Genomic DNA, 22,806 nt, shown 5'->3' on the forward strand with positions numbered 1-22,806 from the left:
GGCAGGTACACACACATACTACACATACACAAACAATGCAATACTTTTTGGGTTCTTTTAGGTTAAAGGTAGTAGCCCTAATTTGTACCTCCTGCGGCAGCTGAGAAAACACAAAGTGCCACAGACAATAATGGTCCAGTTTTATACTGCCATCATAGAGTCTGTCCTCACCTTCTCCATCATGGTCTGGTTTGGCTCAGCACCAAGCATGACATCCAGAGGCTGCAGCGTATCGTTCGATCATCTGAGAAGGTTGTTGGCTGCAACCTTCCCCCCCCATTGACGAACTGTACACTGCAAGGTCAGGGTAAGATAATCTCTGACCCCTCTCAGCCTGGCCACAAACTCTTTGAAGCACTTCCCTCTGGGAGGCGACTCCGGACTGTCAAAGCCGCCACAGCCAGACATAAAAACAGCTTTTTTTTTCCACGAGTAGTAGCTCTACTCAACAGCCATAAGTCTGTAGTCTCCTTTTGCTCTGGTATTTTAATTTATTCTTCACATGTTTAAATTATAATGTTTTATTTTTAATTGTCGACTGTATATCGTGTTATCCTTGCGAACAAAGCCCCAAGGTAAATCTATTGTATGTATACATACTTTGCTGATAACATTTATTGAATTCAATTTGACAATATTTTGTCATGAATCAGAGCTAAAATGGCCTGGCGCACTACCCTTTATACTAATGAATAAAAGAAGGTTGTTATCTGGCCTGTCATTTGCCCCAGTGTGCAAGGGGTAGATGAGACAGTGAGATAACATAGAACTAGTGTGGTCGCAGTGGGGCAAAGGGCCTGTTTCCATGTTTTAAATCAACCAATTATAGACAATTGGTGCAGGAGTAGGCCATTCGGCACTTCGAGCCAGCACCACCATTCAATGTGATCATGGCTGATCATCCCCAATCAGTACCCTGTTCCTGCCTTCTCCCCATACCCCCTGACTCCGCTATTTTTAAGAGCCCTATCTAGCTCTCTCTTGAAAGTATCCAGAGAACTGGCCTCCACCGCCCTCTGAGGCAGAGAATTCCACATACTCACCACTCTCTCTGAAAAAAAGTGTTTCCTTATACTCCTTATTCTTAAACTGGTTCTGGACTCCCCCAACATTGTGAACATGTTTCCTGCCTCTAGTGTGTCCAAACCCTTGACAATCTTATATGTTTCAATGAGAATCCCTCTCATCCTTCTTAACTCCAGAATGTACAAACCCAGCTGCTCCATTCTCTCAGCATATGACCCTCCCGCCATCCCGGGAATTAACCTTGTAAACCTACGCTGCACTCCCTCAATAGCAAGAATGTCCTTCCTCAAATTAGGGGACCAAAACTGCACACGATACTCCAGGTGCAGTCTCACTAGGGCTCTGTACAACTGCAGAAGGACCTCTTTGCTCCTATATTCGATTCCTCTTGTTATAAAGGCCAACATGCCATTCGCTTTCTTCACTGCCTGCTGTACCTGCATGCCTACTTTCATAGACTGATGTACAAGGACCCCCAGATCCCGTTGTACTCCCCCTTTTCCCAACTTGACGCCATTTAGATAGTAATCTGCCTTCCTGTTTTTGCTACCAAAGTGGATAACTTCACATTTATCCGCATTAGACTTCATCTGCCATGCATCTGCCCACTCCCCCAACCTGTTCAAGTCACCCTGTATCCTCATAGCATCCTCCTCACAGTTCACACTGCCACCCAGCTTTGTGTCATCTGCAAATTTGCTAATGTTACTTTGAATCCCTTCATGCAAATCATTGATGTATATTGTAAATAGCTGCGGTCCCAGCACCGTGCTTTGCGGTGCCCCACTACTCACTGCCTGCCATTCTGAAAGGGACATGTTAATCCCTACTCTTTGTAGTGAGAACTTGCAGAGAAATTGCAGCGAGAACCCACAGAGCCCATTGAATCAAAATAAAACGTTTTAAATTCTAAAAGGACTGGACAAGCTAGACGCAGGAAAAGTGTTACAAGTGTTGGGGGAGTCCAGAATTGAGAATCGGTCGATTGCTGAAATTTAATAATTAATAATTAAAGCTTTATTTCAGACACAGGTCCATATACACATCAAACAGTACAAAGAATTACAGAGATACATTAAGAAATTGCATATTAGCCTAAAATATATATAAGCTATTGCACCAATGCCATCTTAGCCTAGAAGTGAATCTATAGCAGCTTTTCAGAGGGCTGACTAAGGCTTCAATTATGTGGTTCTCTGACTTGTCCAGGCGACACATAAAACTAAACATCAGCTGTCTTAAGAGTGCCTCACAGGTTGGCACTCTAGTGGACACAAACAATTGACTGGCACTATGCCACCTAGGGACACGAAGTAGCAACCTCATTGCATCATTGTATGCTACCTTAATCCTCTGTATACTCTTTTTCTATCCAGACTATCCAATCCAGAGAGTTTTATTGTCATTTGTCCCCAAATTAAAAGAATGGCAGAAGAGAAATAAGAGTATGGGCAGGGTGATATGGGTCTCCTAAATCTAAGGACTGCCGATCCGGAGTGCAAATAGGCGACTTTGAACATCTGGTTATACCGTCAGAAAGTGGGTTGTCGATGCAAGGTATTGGCGATGCTGGCTGAGAAAAAAAAACATTCTCTTTTTGGAGTAACTCAGTGGGTCAGGCTGCATCTCTGGAGGACATGATTACAGGGCATTTGGGGTACGGAGCTTGGTTAACGTCATTTCACGCCAGAGAAAACAGTGAGACCTTCTCATCAATTTAATCATGCAAGATAGTTTGTTGCATTTGTAGATTTCAGATCTTTATTAAAACTGTTCCTCTCAATCGGGTACTAAAAGACAATCTGGTGGATCACCTCATCGTGTTATATGTAAAATGGGGGGAAGGGGGAAATCTCAGCCAGACTCAATTATTGTTTTTTTTGTAAATGTCACCCTCTTTCCCCCCCCCCCCCCCCCCCCCCCCCCATAGAATTATTTGATTCATTTCATCATGCCTGTAGAATTTGTATTTTCTTGAGAAGGAAAACTTCTTGACACTCTGAATAAAAGCAACTTCCTCGCTTTTTAAAAGTTTTCATTACATTTAGATGAGTGACAATAAAAATAAAATCGATGAAGTGTTTGCAATGGGACTGAAAGAAAATATAAGAAGTAAATTTGACTTTTGATCACATGGGCACTCTGATCAGGCGTGTAGCTGTGATGGCAGGCTGTATCGCCGGCGATCTCAGGTCTCAGCCGACACCATGTAACCATATAACAATTGCAGCACGGAAACAGGCCATCTCGACCCTTCTAGTCCGTGCCGAACACGTATTCTCCCCTAGTCCCATACACCTGCGTTCAGACCATAACCCTCCATACCTTTCCCGTCCATATAACTATCCAATTTATTTTTAAATGATAAAAACGAACCTGCCTCCACCACCTTCACTGGAAGCTCATTCCACACAGCCACCACTCTCTGAGTAAAGAAGTTCCCCCTCATGTTACCCCTAAACTTCTGTCCCTTAATTCTCAAGTCATATCCCCTTGTTTGAATCTTCCCGACTCTCAGTGGGAAAAGCTTATCCACGTCAATTCTGTCTATCCCTCTCATCATTTTAAAGACCTCTTTAAAGTCCCCCCTTAACCTTCTGCGCTCCAAAGAATAAAGCCCTAACTTGTTCAACCTTTCTCTGTAAGGCAGGCTTTAGTTCACCAGGATTCAGTGGCTGTGGCCAAGACTCTGGGTTAGTGTGTGTCCAAGCCACTGTTTCAGATGCTGCCACCCAGAGCAAGATCCGACACATTTAGTTAGATACTTTAGAAATACAGCGTGGCAACAGGCCCTCCGGCCCACCAAATCCGTGCCGACCAGCGATCATCCCCACACTAGGACCGTCCTGTACACGTTACAACATATAGAAGCCAATTTACTTGCAAACCCGCGCGTCTTTGGGATGTGGGAGGAAACCGGAGCACCCGGAGAAAACCCACATGGTCATTGGGAGAACGTACAAACTCCATAAAGAAACGAATCCGGGTCTCTGGCAGTGTAAGGGACCAACTCTACCGCTGCGCCACTATGACGCCGACCAAATAGTGGAGTAACCAAGCGGGTCAGGTAGCATCTCTGGAGAAAATGGATAGGTGACGTTTCGATTGTAGATGCTGTTTTACAGAAAAACACACAAAGAGCTGGAGTAACTCGGAGGGTCGGGCAGCATCTCTGGAGACGTATAATGAGCCGCTGAGATACTCCAATATCGTTTGTCGTTTTCCCACCTACCATTTGCCAGGCTGTGTGCCCCACCCCCTCATTACAATCAGTCTGAAGCGCTCTATGACCTCTGGTCTGAAGAAGGATCCCGGCCCGAAATGTCGTGTGTCTATGTTCTACAGAATATGCTGGCTGACCCGCTGTTATTCCAAAATGTTGTGTCTTTTTTGTTGTTATAAATATGCAGTTGATTGTGTCGATGAAATTATGCGTTATGAGCACTAGTGTCGACCTGAGGGATTGTGGGGGGAACACGCCAGTGAGTATCAAAGATCCTATGCTATTAAGGATAAGGGGGAAGTCTTTTAGGACCGAGATGAGAAAATCATTTTTGACACACAGAGTGGTGAATCTCTGGAATTCTCTGCCACGGAAGGTAGTTGGGGCCAGTTCATTGGCTATATTTAAGAGGGAGTTAGATGTGGCCCTTGTGACTAAAGGGATCAGGGGGTATGGAGAGAAGGCAGGTACAGGATACTGAGTTGGATGATCAGCCATGATCATATTGAATGGCGGTGCAGGCTCGAAGGGCCGAATGGCCTACTCCTGCACCTATTTTCTATGTCTATGTTTGGTGAACATAGTCCAAAGCTCTTTGGTCCAAAGGGAGCAGGCCTGGTGAGAAGCAAAACCTGCCCAGGATCTTAAGTTGGACTGGAACCTACACAACTGAGTGTAACATGAGAGAAGCGATGTAGCATCAGCTACGGCTACAGGGTGTTCAAGAAGGAACTGCAGATGCTGGAAGATCGAAGGTCCACAAAAATGCTGGAGAAACTCAGCGGGTGCAGCAGCATCTATGGAGCGAAGGAAATAGGCGACGTTTCGGGCCGAAACCCTTCTTCAGACGGCTACAGGGTCTGTCTGTCTGTCTCCCTCTCTCCCTCCCTCCCTCTCCTCCCTACCTTCCTCCCTCCTTGTCTCTGCCTCTGTCTGCCTCCGTCCGAAGGAAGACTTGCATTTATGTAGCGCCACCCACAATCAGCCATTGAAGGTGTTTCGAAGTAAGGTCGCTGGGGGAGATGTATGAAACGCATCAGGCGAGTTGTGCACAGCAACTTGTGACGGAGAGAACAGGGTGCGAGTCATCTGACAACCGGTTTCAATGACGGGTGGACACCAGAACTGTGCACAATTGTCCCATAGTGAGCGAACCAGGATTGGAAATATCTGTTCTCGTGTTCCTGTTATGTTCTTAGAACAGTACAGCATAGGAACTTGCCCTTCGGCCCACAACGTTCGTGCCGACCATGACCGCAACGAATTTCCCCTGCCTTCAGGTGATAATAGACAACACAGACAATAGACAATAGGTGCAGGAGTAGGCCATTCGGCCCCTCGAGACAGCACCGCCATTCAATGCGATCATGGTTGATCATCCCCAATCAGTTCCCCGTTCCTGCCTTCTCCCCATATCCCCTGACTCCGCTATCTTTAAGAGCCCTATCTAGCTCTCTCTTGAAAGTATCCAGAGAACTGGCCTCTGAGGCAGAGAATTCCACAGACTCACAACTCTCTCTGAGAAAGAAGTGTATCCTCGTCTCCTGATCAATTTCCCTTCACATCCATGTGCCTATCTAAATGCCTTCTTAAACGCCACTGTCATATCTGCCTGCACCACCACTCCCGGCCGTGAGGTTTTTTTTTTAAGTGCTGGAAGATCTCAGCGGGTCAGGCAACATCTGTGAAGGGAATGGAGCGACGACATTTTCGGGTCGAAAAACCCCTTCTTCACCTTCATTGACAAACCGTGAGTTTCAGGCGCCATTTAATCTACAAGCGGCAGCGGCAGTGACTTGTGCGCACACACTTTGTGTTGCGTCGAAGATGGAGGACAGGAGAGATTGGATGATCAAGTCTGGAGATAAGAGGGGGGCATAGGTGAGGTTTTCAGCAGCAGATAAGCCGAGCCGCTGGTAATCAGTCAGCTGATGCAGCAGAGGCGAAATACAGGCCGGGGATTAAAAAGCAGCGCTGTAGCAGACTGAACATTGAGGCTCCGCGCGGTCTGGTCGCGCTTCAGACAGTCGCCCGGCAGCGGTTTAGTTTAGTTTAATTTATTGTTGTCACGTGCATCGAGATACAGTGAAAGCTTTTGTTTGCCTGCTACCCAATCAAAGAAAAGACTATACATGAATACGATCAGGCTGTGCACAGTGCACAGATAAAGGACAAAGGGTACAGTATTTAGTGCAAGATATAACCTTGAAGTCCGATAAAGTCAGATTAAAGATAGTCCAAAGGTCTCCAATGAGGTAGATGGGAGGTCAGCACCGCACGCTAGCTGGAGAGAGGACCGCTCATCAGTTCCCTGTTAACAGCTGGGAGGAAACTCTTCCAAAATCTGGAGGTATGTATCAGACTTCTGTACCTATGTAGGAAGGAACTGCAGATCCTGGTTTGAACCGAAGATAGACACCAAATGCTGTGGTAACTCAGCAGGACAGGCAGCATCTCTGGAGAGAAGGAATGGGTGGCGTTTGGGGTCTAGGCCTTTCGTCAGTCTCCACCCGAAACTTCTCTCTAGAGATTCTGCCTGTCCCGCTGAGTTACTCCAGCATTTTGTGTCAAACGTCTGATGGGAGAGGGGAGAAGAGGGAGTGACCCGGCAAGGCCACCAGCATAATCAAGGATCGGGACCCGTCTTAAATCCGGTCTGAAGATGCAGAAGAAATGTCCCGAACCGAAACGTCACCTGTTCATGTTCTCCTGAGATGCTGCATGACCCGCTATGTTACCCAGCACTTTTGTGTAAATCAGAATATACAGTTCTTGGTTTCTATGATAGATCAACGGGGCTTTCTGTGCATAAACTGACAACCGCGTTTCTTCATCTTATAGTCCTTGCCAGTCGGAATGACTTGGTCGATTAGGGGCGGCGCTGTGGTAAAGTTGCTCCCTTACAATGCCAGAGGCCCGGGTTCGATCCTGAGCAAGCATGCTTTCACTGTGGAGTTTGCCTGTTCTCCCTGTGACCGCGTGGGGTGATCCGGTTTCCTCCCACATTCCAAGGTTTTTTCGGTTAATTGGCTTCTGCAAATTGTCCCCAGTGTGTAGGATAGGACGAGTGTGTGGGTGGCACAGTGGCGCTGCGGCCGCATTACAGCGCCAGATATCCTGGTTCGATCCTGACTACGTGTGCGGTCTGTATGGAACTTTTATGTGCTCCCCGTGATCATGTGCGTTGTCTCCGGGTGCTCAAGTCTCCCCCCCCGCCGTGTAGAAATTTGCAGGTTAATTTTACTTCGGTATAATTGTAAATTGTCCCTAGTGTGTGTAGGATAGTGTTGGTGTATATGGTGATCGCTGGTCGATCGCGGACTCGTTTCCGTAAAGTCTAAAGTGTATCTGTAAAGTATCTGTAAGTCTATCTGTAAAGTCTAAAGTGTAAATTAAAGGGTGATTGCTGGTCGGCACGCACTGGGCGCACTTCGACGCTGCATCAGTAAAATAATCTGATGCCGAGAACGAAATTGGAAAGCGATAAGAAGGAACTGCAGATTGTGGTTTATACCAAAGATAGTCGCAAAATGCTGTAGTAACTCAGCGGGTCAGGTAGCGTATCTGGAAAAAAAAATCAGTATCAATGTTCTCCAGAGATGTTGCCTGACCGGCAGAGTTACTCCAGTATGTCTTGTGTTAATCTTTGGAAGAGTTTGGCTGTCAGTGAAACTCCAGGTAAACACAAAATGCTGAAGTAACTCAGGGGGACAAGCGGCATCTTTGGAGAGAAGGAACGGGTGACCTTTCGGGTCCGAAAATGTCCAAATAATAACCCATTATCTGTTATTTGCACTGTATCAGTATATTTATTCATGTGTGTATATGGACACACTGATCTGTTTTGAAGTAAATGCCCACTATGTTCTGTATGCTGAAGCAAAGCAATAATTTCATTGTCCTATCAGGGACACATGACAATAAACTCACATGAACTTGAAAGATGCTGCCTGTCTCGCTGAGTTACTCCAGCATTCTGTGTCTTTCTTGGGTTTAAACCAGCATCTGCAGTTCCCTCCCACAGAGTGCAGGGTCGAGGGAGCACCGAGCGGGGCCACGGCGCAGGCGCGCGGCGGCGGGGGGGGGGGGGGGGGGGGCACGTGACCAGGACGGGTGAAGCTTCCGGGATCCGGGCGGTAGGTGCAAGCGTCGCGTCGCCGCGTCGGTTCATCCTCCCCGGGGTCCGGGCCGGAGCTGGAGCCGGAGCCGGAGCCGGAGCCGCAGGTTGCGGCTGCATCGGAGGGATGCGAAGGCAAAACATTCGTGCGGTTCGCAGAATCATTGCTGGCGATCGCACTCAACAATCCCGGCCTGCCGCTGCCGACACCACCCCCCCCCCCCCCCCCCACACACACACACACACTCCCGGCCCCCGGGGCTTTCTTTCTGATTTAATCACAGCCAGACGATGCTGGAGACTTTCAGTCGGTCGGTCTCCGTGCAACGATCAACAGAGTTGATCCAAGCTAGATCTACCGTTTTAACTCCACTTTCCACACCGACCACCGACCTCTCTGTCCTTGGCCTCTTCCATTACCAGAGTGAGGCCACGGGCAAACTTGTATCCCTCCCCCTGGCTTTATCTATTGCACTCGTCTTATCTCCTTACCTGACATCCTTTCTTCTCATTTTCACCTCTAGTTTCAAGACACAAGGAACTGCAGATGCTGGAATCTTGAGCAAGACACGGTGCTGGAGAAACTCAGCAGGTCAGTATCTGTGAGGGGGAATCGATAAGCAACCAGTCGGAATTGTTCCTCAGACAAATTGTGGTAGGGGGGGAGGGAGAGAGAGGAGGGGAAAGCTGCAAAAGAGAAGGGAGGGGGTGAGACAACGTCTGGCAGGTGAGGGGGTATAGGTGTCCTTGAGACTCTTGAAAGGCGCCCAAAAATAAAATGTATTATTATTATTATTATTATTATTATTATTATAGAGAGTATTGATTGGCAAATGAGTTAAGTAAGAAAGGCTGGAGGTGTAAAGGAGACAAGAGGTTTATCAAATAAGGAGAGGAGTGAAATAGAACCAGAAGGAGGGATAGAAGGGAAACAAGGGAGAGAAAATGTTAGTTTTTATTCACAAAGGACTGGGTAGGGGAGGGAATAGATGGGACAAAGAGAATGTCTCTGGCTTCATTTTGCAAACCCTGGCTTTAGTTCAGTTTATTATGTTGTCACGTGTACCATGGTACAGTGAAACGTTTTTTTGTTTGTGTGCTATCAGTCAAAGAGAAGACTGCATGAATAAAGAAGATTATACATGTATAGGGAGTTTTCTGTTAACAGATGAATGAAGGCCAAATGACAAATAAAAGTTAAAGCTGTGAAGAATGGCATGTGCTTTTCAGCCATAAAAAGTGCCCTTTGATTTCTCTCTCTCTCTCTCTCTGCCTGTGCTCACTTATCTCAACCAGATAACTTTGTAAACAAAGGGTGAGGCCCATGTTGCTAAGGCGATCTTAATCAGAGTCATTCCCATTGTCCTGTTTAAAAATAAAATACTTCTACATACCCAAAATATGAAATAAAAATAGGAAATACCAGATAATTCATCGAGTGAATGTTTCGGGTCAGATACCCTTCCCCTTTGATCTGCTTGGTTGGAAAAAAAATTGGAGGAGAAACAAATAACTGCAGATTGCTAAATGAATCCACACAAGAACACAAAATGCTGGAGTAACTCGGCAGGTCATGCAGTATCTCTGGGGAACATGGATAGGTGACGTTTCAGGGCGAGACCCTTCTTTTGACTGATGGGGAGTGGGGGGCGTGAAGGAAAGTTTGAAAAGGGGAGAGGCAGGACAAACCATGGGAGGTAATAGGTTGACATTGGGGAGAGAGGGGGTTGATAGGCAGATGGTTGGAACAAAGGTCAGATTTAAGAACAGAGGTTGTGAGACAGATTTGCAGAGTTGTGGATTGTGGAGCCAGAGGGAGAAAATAAGCTGGAGGGAAGAAGTAGTTGGGAGTCCAGGTGTAGCACAGGTGAGGGGAGAGGAATGGGGGGAAGGGGATGGTGTTAGTTAGGGGTTACCTAAAATTGGAGATTTCAGTGGTCACCCAACTTCTTGGGCAACTGTAACATTGTGTCCCAACCTCCATATTCAGTTTCCTGACAGTTCAAGGCCAGTCTACCAAAAACCTTTGCCACCCTATCCATTTTGGATTCCACTTTCAGGGAACTATGCAATTGTACTCCTGTGATCTATGAGATTTCTCTGCTCCAGAACACTCTGCAGGGTCTTAACATTCACTGCAATTCAATTTCCAAAACTGCAACATCATACTTAACTGAGTTAAACTCCATTCCCCATTCCTTTGCCCACTTGTCCAGCTGTAATTCTTGATAACTATCTTTGCTGTCTATGATGCCATCTATTCGTCATAGAACATGCAAAAAGGCCATTCGACCCAACTCATCCATGCCAACCAAGGTGCCCCGACAAAGCAAGTCCCATTTTCCTGCATTTGGCACATATCCCTCTAAACCTTTCCAAGCCATGTATCTACCCCAATGTCTTTTAAATGCTGGTATGGTACATGCTTCCTCTGGCAGCACATTCCATAATACCCGCTGTTCTCCAGATGGAAAAAGCTGTTCACCAGGTTTGTATTAATCTTTCTCTTAGAAACATGCTCTTAGAAACATATAAAATTATAAAAAGACTGGACAAGCTAGATGCAGGAAAACTGTTCCCAATGTTGGGCGAGTCCAGAACCAGGGACCACAGTCTTAGAGTAAAGGGGAGGTCATTTAAGACTGAGCTGAGAAAAAACTTTTTCTCCCAGAGAGTTGTGGATTTGTGGAATTCCCTGCCACAGAGGGCAGTGGAGGCCAAGTCACTGAATGGATTCAAGAGAGAGTTAGATAGAGCTCTAGGGCGGCTAATGGAGTCAAGGGATATGGGGAGAAGGCAGGCACGGGTTATTGATAGGGGACGATCAGCCATGATCACAATGAATGGGGGTGCTGGCTTGAAGGGCTGAATGGCCTCCTCCTGCACCTATTTTCTATGTTTCTATGTAAACCGTTGTCCTCTAGTTCCTCATTCCCCTACTTGGGTAAAAGACCCTGTGCATTCCTCTATCTATTCCCCTCACGATTTTATACACCTCTAGAAGAGCATCACACAGTTTCCTGTGCTCCCAAGAAATAAAGTCCTAGATTGCCCAACCTCTCCCTATCGTTCAAGTTGTGTCCTATTGTAGTGTAATCAGCAAATTTATTAATCATGCCTTGTACATTCTCATCCAAAATTCCAGTCTGTTTTATTCCTGAGATGAACTTGGAAACCAGTGTGACCAGCAGGGCAGTGAGATTCCCACCCTTGAATGAGAGAGTTCAAGAGTTGGGAAGAAATATTGTGGCTGCGTAAAACTTGGATCACATTTGGGGTATTGTTAGTGGGTTCTTGTTGCTACTCCACAGGAAAGATATGGAGGCCTTGGAGAGGGAACAGAGGAGGTTCGCCAGGGTGTTGTCTGGATTAGAGAGTATTGGGAAGGCAGAGAGTCATAGTGTGATACAGTGTGGAAACGGGCCCTTCGGCCCAACTTGCCCACACCGGCCAACATGTCCCAGCTACACTAGTCCCACCTTCCTGCATTTGGTCCATATCCCTCCAAACCTGTCCTATCTATGTAACCATATAACAATTACAGCACGGAAACAGGCCATCTCGGCCCTTCTAGTCTGTGCCAAACGCTTCCTCTCACCTAGTCCCATCTACCTGCACTCAGACCATAACCATCCATTCCTTTCCCGTCCATATACCTACCAAATTAATTTTTAAATGATAAAATCGAACCTGCCTCCACTACTTCCACTGGAAGCTCATTCCACACAGCTACCACTCTCTGAGTAGTAAAGAAGTACCCCTCATGTTACCCCTAAACATTTGTCCCTTAATTCTCAAATCATGTCCTCTTGTTTGAATCTTCCCTACTCTCAATGGAAAAAACGTATCCACGTCAACTCTGTAAATGTACTTGTCTATTTCTTAAACAGTGCATCGTCCAAGCTGGAACATTGTGCATCTCTTCATGACTGGAACAAATGTGACTTTTTTCACATCCACCCCCCGCCCCCACTTTTGTTGAAACAGCATTGATCCAGGGCCGGAGAACACACTGGCACATCGTCACTGGAGATAGGACGTTGAGCAGCTCTGAGTGTGGGAGGAGTTCACTCAGCCATCCCACCTGATGATACAGTGGGGAGAGGACGTTGAACTGCTGTGAATGTGGAAAAACTTTGCTGGACCTTCCCGCCTGGTGAGTCGCCAGTGAGTTCATACTGCGGGCAAGACCCTTCATCAGCTGAAGGACATTCACTCAGTCATCCAACATAAAGACACGGCAGCAAATTCATACTGATGAGAGGCCATTCTCCCGGGTGTGGTCAAAGATTCACCCACTCGTCCAACTTGAGGACACACCAGTGAATTTGCTCTAGAGAGAGAGAGAGAGGCCTGTCGCCCACTTTGAGTGTGGAAAAGGAATTATTGATTCATTCGTTCTCTCCTCAAACCAGTGGGTTTACACTGGGGAGGGGCCTGTCATCTGCTCTGAATGTGGGAAGAGGTTCACTCGGCTGAGAAACAGCCGCAAATTCAGACTGGGAAAGAGCCGATCTCTGGCTCTGACTGTGGGGAGGAATTAACTCAGTCGTCGGAGTTGATCGAACACCAACAAGACCGCGAGCCGGAATGCCCTCGCTCATCGGAGCTCCTGAACCATCAGCCAGACCGTGAGCAGGAATGCACTCAGTCATCAGAGTTGTTCAAAGAACAGCTAGATAGTGAGCAGGAATGCACTCAGTCATCAGAGTTGTTCGAAGAACAGCTAGACAGTGAGCAGGAATGCACCCAGTCATCAGAGTTGTTCGAAGAACAGCTAGACAGCGAGCAGGATTTCACCCAGTCATCGGAGTTGTTTGAAGAACAGCTAGACAGTGAGCAGGATTTCACTCGGTCATCGGAGTTATTGAACCATCAGCTGGACTATGAGCAGGATTTCACTCGGTCATCAGAGTTGTTCGGACACCAGCTAGACTATGAGCAGGATTTCACTCCGTCATCAGAGTTGTTGAACCACCAGCAAATTCATACCCAGGCGAGGCCCTTCATTTGCTCTGACTGTGGGAAGACATTCACTCGGCCTTCCAACCTGAGAACACACCAACGGATTCACACTGGTGAGAGGCCGTACAGGTGCACTGAATGTGGGAAGGGATTCACTCGATCGTCTGAGCTGCTGGTACACCAGCAGATCCATACTGGGGAGAGGTCATTCACCTGCTCTGAGTGCGGGAAGGGATTCTTTCGGTCATCTGGGCTGTTGATGCACCAGCGTATTCACACTGGGGAGAGGCCATTCGGTTGCTCCGAGTGTGGGAAGGGCTTCATTCGGTCATCTGAGCTGCTGGTCCACCAGCGAATTCACACTGGCGAGAAGCCATTCACCTGCGCTGAGTGTGGGAAGGGCTTTGTTCAGTCGTCCCAGTTGCTAAAACACCAGCGGGTTCATGCTGGGGAGAGGCCTTTCATCTGCTCCGAGTGTGGAAAAGGATTCGCTCATTCATCCCATCTGACCTTGCACCAGCAGGTTCACACTGGGCAGAGGTTGTTCAGCTGCTCTGTGTGCGCGGAGGGATTTGCTCGGTCATCTGAGTTGATGATACACCAGCAAATTCACACTGCTGAGAGGCCGTTCATCTGCTCCGAGTGCGGGAAGAGCTTTGTTCAATCATCCCAGTTACTGAAACACCAGTGCGCTCAAAGTGAGGAGAAGCCTTTCACCTGCTCTGTGTGTGGGAAAGGATTCAGTTATTTGTCCAACCTGACCTTGCACCAGCAAACCCACACTGGGGAGAGGCCGTTCATCTGCTCTGAGTGTGGGAAGAAATTTACTCAGTCATCTAGCTTGGTGAGGCACCAGCGAGTTCACGTTGGGGAGAAGCCATTCTCCTGCGCCGAGTGCGGGAAGAGATTCATTCAGTCGTCCAGCCTGGTAAGGCACCAGCAAATTCACACGGGCGAGAGGCCGTTCTCCTGCTGTGAGTGTGGGAAGAGGTTCACTCAGTCATCGAGCGTGGTGAGGCACCAGCAAATTCACACGGGCGAGAGGCCGTTCACCTGCTTTGAATGCGGGAAGAAGTTCACTCGGTCGTCCAACCTGGTAAGACACCACCAAATTCACACCGGGACGAATCCGACCTCCTGTAAAGTGTGTGGGAAGAGGTTTGTGCACTTATCCAGCCTGATGATACATCAGCAACTTCATGTTAGAGACGGGCCTGATCACCTGTTTTGAATGGGGGGATAAGGGTCCCTTGGTTGTCGAGCCTGGTGAGACACCAGCAAATTCACACTGAGGAGAAAAAATGTTGTGTGCTGACTATTTCAATCATTACTGCTGTTGAAACCAAACGCACGTTAATATTACAGGTATTGGATTTAGTCGATATTTCTACTGCTGGGTACACCCAGGATTGAACCTTAGTTATTGGGCACTGTGATTTTAATTTTTGCTGATGTTAGGACTGCCTATAACTGGGCTAGAATTTAATTTTCTGGATCTGTGTTAAAATAAATTGTTTCTGCTTTCAACACGTTGTCCAAAGACCTTTATGTCTGCATTATGCACAATAAACAGTGGAAAGAGAGGCCATTCAGCCCATTTAAACCCTTCTATTGTTTTGCTCTGCGCCAGCCTCCCATCTCACCTGGTTAAGTGATTGAGAGATGCAGTACGGGAACACTAAATCTGCACTGATCATTAAACACCCATTTACCCTAATCCTAAATTCAATTTTTATTCTCCCCGCGTTCCATTACCCCTTGCATCTGCCAGATTCTACTATTCACTGACAATTTCAGTGGCTAATTAACCTAACTGAAGAAGGGTCTCGACCCGAGACGTCACCTATTCCTTCGCTCCATAGATGCTGCCTCACCCGCTGAGTTTCTCCAGCATTTTTGTCAACCTAACAGCCCATATGTCTTGGGGATGTGGGAAGAAACAAGAACACCCAGAGGGAACCCACATGGTCACAGACAGAACATGCAAACTCCACGCTGAGAGCATACGAGGAGCGGATTGAACCTAATGGATCCTGGACAGTGACGGCAGCTCTAGAATTTTGCTGTTCAATTGGCTTGGTCCTGGTTTCATCCCTCCCATCCCTGTGTTGACATGTTTCACATAGTTGCACTCTGTGTGTGAAAAGTTTTCCCCCCAAATTCGCTGCAGGACTTTTGGCAGACCGTTGGAGAGGATGACAACTTGCTCAGTTCTTGTCCCAGATATTGGAGCGCCACAGTGGCACAGCAACTGGAGATGCTGCCTCACCATGCCAGAACCAGGTTCAGTCCTAACCTTGGGTATTGTGTGTGTGTGTGTGTGTGTGGAGTTGGAGTTTACACATTACCCCAGAAGCGCCCCAGGGAGAATGTGCAAACGAGGTACAGTGAAAAGCTTTTGTTGCATGCAAACCAGTCAGCAGAAAGACAAACATGACTACAATGGAGCCATTCACAGTGAACAGGTACATGAAAAAGGGAATCGCGTTTCGTACAAGATAAAGCCGGTAAAGTCTGATCAAGTGTAGTCCCAGGGTCTCCAATGAAGTAGATAGTTGTTCAGGACTGCTCTCTAGTTGTGGTAGGATGGTTCAGTTGCCTAATGGCTGGGAAGACACTGTCCCTGAATCTGGAGGTGTGCAGCTTCACACTTCTATACCTTTTACCTGATGGGTGAAGAGGGAGTGGACAGGGTGCGACTCGTCCTTGATTATGCTGCTGACCTTGCTGAGGCAGCGAGAGGTATAAATGGAGTCAGTAGAAGGAAGGTTGATTTGTGTGATGGCCTGGGCTGCGTCCACAATTCGCTACCATTTCTTACCTTCCTGGATGGAGCTGTTCCCAAGCTGTGATTTGATATCCTCTCTCCAGAAATTTGCTCAATTGTGAACTATGTTTCGGTTCCGGGCATTACCTCAGTGTGGATAGTTGGCGCAACCCTTAGCTTCAGCTTTGATAGACAGACCAAGCCCAGGACGACCACTGTGCTGCAACCCCTGGAAACTGTCCGGCTGCAGTAAATTGCCCCGATTTCCCGGTGAGTGGAGGAATCCAGGGAGAGTTGACAAGAATGTAGAAAAGTTAAAAATGGGATTGACATTGGATTAGTGTAAGTGCAAGGTTAATCTTTGTAGACTCATTGGGCCAAAGGGCCTATTTCCATACAGTATCTTTGACATTCACTGTTATCAAGCCTGAAGAGAGGATTCGACAGGGTGAATGCTGTCTTTTACACAAAGTAGGAGAATCAAGAACCAGACAATATATTTAAGGTGAGGGGCGGAAAGATTTAATAGAAACCTGAGGGGCAACTTTTTCGCACCGAGGGTGGGAGCATATGGAACAGCCTGCCAGAGGAGGTAGTTGAGGGAGGTATTATAACAACATTTAAAAGACATTGGATAGGTACATAAATAGGAAATGTTTAGAGGGAAGTGGGCAGGTGGAACCAGCATAGACGGGGCATTTTGGTTGGCCGGGGCAGGTTAGGCTGAAGGTCCTATTTCTGTGCTATATGTCTAAAGGGAGAAACCAAAGGGGGTTTAACTCTTCCCAGCTCTCTTCAACACTAAGGGCCATTTTGTCCATTTCAAAGATCTGTGTCACACAGTTGTGTTACTGCAATACAAGATAGAAACATAGAAATTAGGTGCAGGAGTAGGCCATTCGGCCCTTCGAGCCTGCACCGCCATTCAATATGATCATGGCTGATCATCCAACTCAGTATCCCGTACCTGCCTCTAACCTCTCACGTAACCTCTCCATACCCCCTGATCCCCTTAGCCACAAGGGCCACATCTAACTCCCTCTTAAATATAGCTTGATCTTAAATAAGATCATCCTGAGAGATCTTATGACTCATTCAATGTCATTCCCAGCATCTTCCAAGGATGAGACATTTTAGTTGGTAAATTGTCTTTCAGCCGACTGGTTAGCACGCAACAAAATCTTTTCACTGTTCCAATTTCCCTGTGAGTGGAGGAATCCAGGGAGAGTTGACAAGAATGTAGAGAAGTTAAAAAAAGGGATACACGTGACAATAAACCAAGCTAACTGACTCAAGATTAACTGGTGAATCTGTGGTTGTTCTTGAAACGGATTCAGATTAATGTCTTGATACACCAGGATGCTAAAAACATTTCTGGTTCACTTGAAGTTCCTTGAGTAAACAATAAATACAGTAAGTGTAACAATACTGTGAAGGTTCAGTCAGCAATTACAGAACAACTGAGGTGGGAACGGACAACACAGGCTGGAATTGGTGGAGCCTAGATTCAAGATTAGTTTAGAGATACAGCGCGGAAACAGGCCCTTCAGCCCATCTAGTCAGCCCACCTAGTCCGTGCCAACTAATGATCACCCCGTACACTAGCACTATCTTACACACTTTGGGACAATTTACAAATTTTTATCAAAGCCAATTAACCTACATTCCCGCACGTTTTTAGAGCGTGGGAGGAAACCAGAGCACCTGGAGAAAACCCATGGGGTCACAGGGGGAATGTACAAACTCCGTACAGACAGCACCCGTAGTCATGATCGAACCCGGGCGTCTGGGGCTGTAAGGCAGCAATTCTACCGCTGTGCTGCCCTAAAGGGACCTAGGACTTAACCCAGTGTTTAATGCCAGCTGCACGCTCTGGCAGCCAGTGAAGACACATGTTCAAGATCACTGAGTGTCAAAGCTGTCTTTGATTCACAAACGTTCAAACATCACAACATTTAACAAATGGAAATAGTTGAAAGATTATCCGTCCTAGAATTGTTATTTTGCCCATCGATTCTGCAGTGGTTCCCTTTTTGCTTCCTACATTGAGGCTACTTTCCTATCCACACTGCTTTGGTTTCTTTCATTCAATGGTCCGAGTTGCCTGTTGTGTGAGGTTGCACCAAATGCTTTTCTGAAAATCTATGGAGATGACATTGACCTCATCAGAGGTTCAGTCACAGGGTCACGGAAACAGAACCTTCAAGTCGTTCTGCCACACAGTCGACAGCAGCCATCAACATTAGTACACTAATCCTGTTTAATCCTCCCCACATTCCTCTCCTGGGCATTTGTCCCACAGCAAACTAGCTGGAAGAAGTGGTTAGTGTTTGTCTGATCGATAGCTGTGTGGGTGCATTGCCAGCGGACTGGTTATAGATAAAGGAAGTGGATAAACAATACCACAAATGGACTTGCTGAGGAACTTCGGGACTGGATAGAAGAACAGTGATGTTTTGGAAGAAATTGGATATAAAAGGAATGTCAAAGACACCAAGAGAGACAACTTCCGAGACCAGCCTTCGCAAGGAAGAGATAATCTCCCATGTCAGGAACTGGGTGCCAAGTAAACCCCGTCGTGAACCTGTGGAATGAGCTTCCAGTGGAAGTACAATGGAAAGCAGGTTGTGTGCGTCAAGGAAAATACTTTACATGTATCATTTTCAAAAAGGGAACAATATTTAAAGATTGGATAGGCAAAGGTAATGGGTAGATGAGAGGTCAGGCAATGCTAATGAGGGTTATGGTATGGGAGTGCAGGCAAACTTGGATGGGACAGATTATGCTAAGGGGAAAAAAGTTGTTTGGCACGGACTTGTAGGGCCGAGATGGCCTGTTTCCGTGCTGCAACTGTTATATGGTTATATGGTTATAAACAATACCACAAATGGACTTGCTGAGGAACTTCAGGACTGGACAGAAGAACAGTGATGTTTTGGAAGAAATTGGATAAAAGGAATGTCAAAGACATCAAGAGAGACAACTTCCGAGACCAGCCTTCGCAAGGAAGAGATAATTTCCCATGTCAGGAACTGGGTGCCGAGTAAATCCCGTCGTGAAGCTGTTTAATTTATTATTATCATGTGTATCAAGGTACAATGAAAAGCTTTTGTTTGTGTGCTATCCAGTCAAAGAAAATACTTTACATGAATACAATCAGGCCGTCAAGAGTTCACAGAAGGGAACAATATTTAGTGCAAGATATAACTGATTGAAGATACGTTCAAAGGTCTCCAATGAGGTAGATGGGAGGTCAGAACAGCAGACCAGCTGATGAGAGGACTGTTGAATTTCCTGAAAACAGCTGGGAAGAAACTGTTCCTGAATCTGGAGATATGCGTTTTCAAACTTGTGATGGGAGAGGGGAGAAGAGTGTGAGGTTGGTCCCAGAATATGCTGGCGGCCTTGCTGAAACACCAGCAGGTTGGTTTGTGTGGTGGTCAGGACTACATCCACAACTCTTTGCAATAAAGAAGGGTCTCGACCTAAAACGTCACCTATTCCTTTTATTCAGATATGCTGTCAGACCCATTGATTTACTCCAGCTTTTTATGTCTATTTTTGGTTTAAACCAGCATCTGTAGTTCCTTCCTACACATTTTTTTTGCTGAAATTGACAACAGCTTTTGTAAAAGTGGACTTTATTCTGTATTTCAAATGTATGTCTGTATTTCATTAGACCACCATCTCACTCCTGTTGCTTTTTAATAAAAGTGAGTACTGTTCCAGGAATGTTCGTTTACAAGTGTGTGGTGATATCCCTGCACAGTCACATCAGCTAAATGTACTGATGCATTCAAGTGGTATTTACAAGAGTTAAGTGAGTAAATTGGTCTGTTATGTGCGATTATTTGTCTGGAAGTATTGTTACCTAGTGACTTATTCTGCAACTAACGTCACTGAAACAGATTGTCAGGTGATTCAAGGCAGAAACAAGGAACTGCCGATGCTGGTTAGGTGATGAGTCGGGTCAGGCCCCTTCTTCAGACTGACTGTAATTGAGGGGATACAGCTGAAAGAGAGGTGGGGTTGGGACAAAGCCTGGCAAGCGATACGTCTTTGTCCAATGTCTGAAGAAGGGTCCTAAACCAAAATGTTGCCTGTTAATGTTCTCCAGAGGTGCTCCAGTACTTTATGTCCTTTTTTGTTAACCAGCATCTGCAGTTCCTTGTTGCTACATTTTCTACATTATGATTGCTCCACTGTGAAATCTCCTATGTTGAATATGTTTTCCTCCTCTATCCAACAGTTCTGTGAAGCCCTCTCTCTCTGCTTCCCCCCTCTGTAATTCCTGCTGCTCTAATGCTCTATCCTGACCCAGACTCGCTACCACAGCCACTTGTGTCTCCTCAATACTTGCCTGCGCCACCAATCTGAAGAAGAGTCCTGACCCAAAATGTCACCTACCCATGTTCTCCAGTTGCTGCCTGACCCGCTGAGTTACTCCAGCATTTTTTGTCCTTGTCAGGTGACCCACAGCGTCTAAGTGGCATTGTGCTGTGCACAAACTGCCTGCTTGCTGCACGTCCCACATTCCCCCAATGACCTCCCTTCAAAACACCATCAATGGCTGCAAAGCACCCCGGGGTGTCATGAGTTCAGTTCAGTTTATTGTCACGTGTACCGAGGTACAGTGAAAAGCTTTTGTAGTGGGCTATCCAGTCAGCAGAAAGACAATATATGATTACATGATACATGAGATTGTGGGCGGCGCTACATAAACACAAGTCTTCCTTCTTTTACTGGGAGAGCCCGTCGCCGTGGCTGATGCTTTGTACCATCTCCCTTTCTGTTACACTCACTGGTTCTGGTTCGAGTCCCACTTCTGATCCTGGGCAGATTTTTGCTTCTCACCAGGCCTGCTCCCTGATCTGTTTCTCTCTCAATCCCTCCTGTCCATCCTGGCACTCACTACCCATCATTTACAGGCCAGCTTTTCCCCACTGTGGGTGGCAGTATCTGATACAGTCCCTTGTGCACGCACTGGCCCTGAGTCCTGCTCACAACCACTGAACACAGCCTGGGCTCTCGGCTGGGCTGATACACCCTGCCACCGTCTCCTGTTCACAGCCCACGCTCCAGATCCTGGGCTGATCCCCTCCCCCTGTATTCTGTTCACAGCCTGCTCATGAACTAATCCTCTCTCCTCTCCTGTTCACAGCCCGCATTGTTGATCCTGGGCTGATCCCCTCCCCCCCCCACCCATCTCCTGTTGCCAGCCCACATCCGTTAGCCTGTGCTGATAGTTTAGTTTATTATTGTCACATGAAAAGCTTTTTTGTTGTGTGTTATCCAGTCAGCAAAAAGACTATACATGATTACAATCAAGCCGTTTACAGTGTACAGGCAGAGGATCAAGGGAATAATGTTTAGAGTGAGATAAAGTCCAGGAAAGTCTGATTAAAGATAGTTCAAAGGTCTCCAATGCGGTAGATGCTAGGGCGGACCGCTCTCTAGTTGTTTAGTTTAGTTTAGTTTATTGTCATGAGTACAGAGGTATAATGAAAAGCTTTTTGTTGTGTGCTAACCAGTCAGCAAAAAGACAATACATGATTACAATCGAGCCATTCATAGTGTACAGACACATGATAAAGGGAGTAATGTGAATGACATTTAGTGCAAGATAAAGCCAGTAAAGTCCGATAAAAGATAGTCCGAGGGTCTCCAATGAAGTAGATATTGGTTCCGGACTGCTCTCAAGTTGCGGTAGGATGGTCCCGTTGCCTGATAACAGCTGGGAAGAAAACTGTCCCTGAATCTGGAAATGTGCGTTTTCACATTTGTATATCTTTTTCCCGATGGGTGAGGGGAGAAGAGGGAGTGGGCAGGGTACGACTCGTCCTTGATGATGCTGTTGGCCTTGGCGAGGTCGCGTTGCAATACCTTGCCGAGGTCCACAGTTCACTGCAATATCTTGCGGTCTTGGATGGAGCTGTTCCCAAACCAAGCTGTAATGCATCCCGATAAAATGATTTCTACGGGGCATCAGTAAAAGTTGGTGAGAGCTGTTGGGGACATGCCAAACTTCCTTAGCCTTCTGAGGAAGTAGAGGCATTGGTGTGTTTCTTGGCCATTGCTTCAATATGGGTGGTCCAGGGGAAGTTGGTGAAATGTACTCCTCGGAATTTGATGTTTTCAACCATCTCTACATCAGCGCCGTCAATGCAAACTCAGGTATGTGCATCCAGAAGTTGATCACTATCTCCTTTGTTTTGCTGGCACTGAGAGAAAGTTTGTTGCCTCGACGCCGGGAGACAAAGTTCTCAAACCCTTTCCTGTACTCCGTCTCATCAAATTTGATATCTGACCCACAATGGTGCTGTCGTCTACAAATTTGTAAATGTAACTAGATTTGTACATGGCTTCACCGTCGTGGGTTTACAAGGAATAAAGAAGGGGGCTGAGAGCGCATCCTTATGGAGCACAAGTGTTGAGGATCATTGTAGAGGATGATTTGTCCCCTATCCTCACTGATTAGGGTCTGTCGGTCAGGAAGTCGAGGATCAAGTTGCAAAGATGAGTGCTGACTCCACGACCCACGAGTTTGGTGATGAATTTGAATGGTATAATGATGTTAAAGGCAGAGCTGTAATCTATGAATAGGAGTCTAACATAGGTGTCTCTTATAACCAGGTGTTCTAGGGATGAGTGTAGGACCAGGGTGGTGACATCGTCCATGGACCTGTTGTGGCAGTAGGCGAACTGCAG

General features: G+C 46.6%; 2 protein-coding genes across 10 annotated transcripts in view; one reads left to right on the plus strand and one right to left on the minus strand.

Annotated features, from left to right (window-relative positions):
• Positions 1-22,806, minus strand: part of LOC129704352 (oocyte zinc finger protein XlCOF15-like) — a 265,479-nt gene that overhangs the window by 205,942 nt on the left and 36,731 nt on the right. The gene's annotated exons all lie outside the window — the stretch shown is intronic.
• On the plus strand, positions 6,225-14,858 carry LOC129704306 (gastrula zinc finger protein XlCGF57.1-like). Of its 9 annotated transcripts, none has more exons than XM_055647352.1 (3): positions 6,225-6,599; positions 8,891-8,958; positions 12,257-14,858. In XM_055647352.1, exon 3 carries the CDS (start codon positions 12,820-12,822, stop codon positions 14,560-14,562), a length of 1,743 nt encoding a protein of 580 aa, XP_055503327.1. In that variant the 5' UTR covers positions 6,225-6,599; positions 8,891-8,958; positions 12,257-12,819; the 3' UTR covers positions 14,563-14,858. The 9 variants fall into 9 exon arrangements, with proteins under 9 accessions (XP_055503327.1, XP_055503330.1, XP_055503326.1 ...); XM_055647355.1 differs by having other exon boundaries at positions 12,354-14,858; XM_055647351.1 differs by lacking the exon at positions 6,225-6,599 and adding an exon at positions 8,330-8,385.

Source organism: Leucoraja erinacea, chromosome 15 (assembly GCF_028641065.1).
Source record: "Leucoraja erinacea ecotype New England chromosome 15, Leri_hhj_1, whole genome shotgun sequence".
NCBI lineage: Eukaryota > Metazoa > Chordata > Chondrichthyes > Rajiformes > Rajidae > Leucoraja > Leucoraja erinaceus.

What these genes read in the sequence shown, in the direction of transcription:
- LOC129704306 (XM_055647352.1), top strand. Translation starts at nt 12,820, where the DNA reads ATGTGGGAAGAGGTTCACTCGGCTGAGAAACAGCCGCAAATTCAGACT.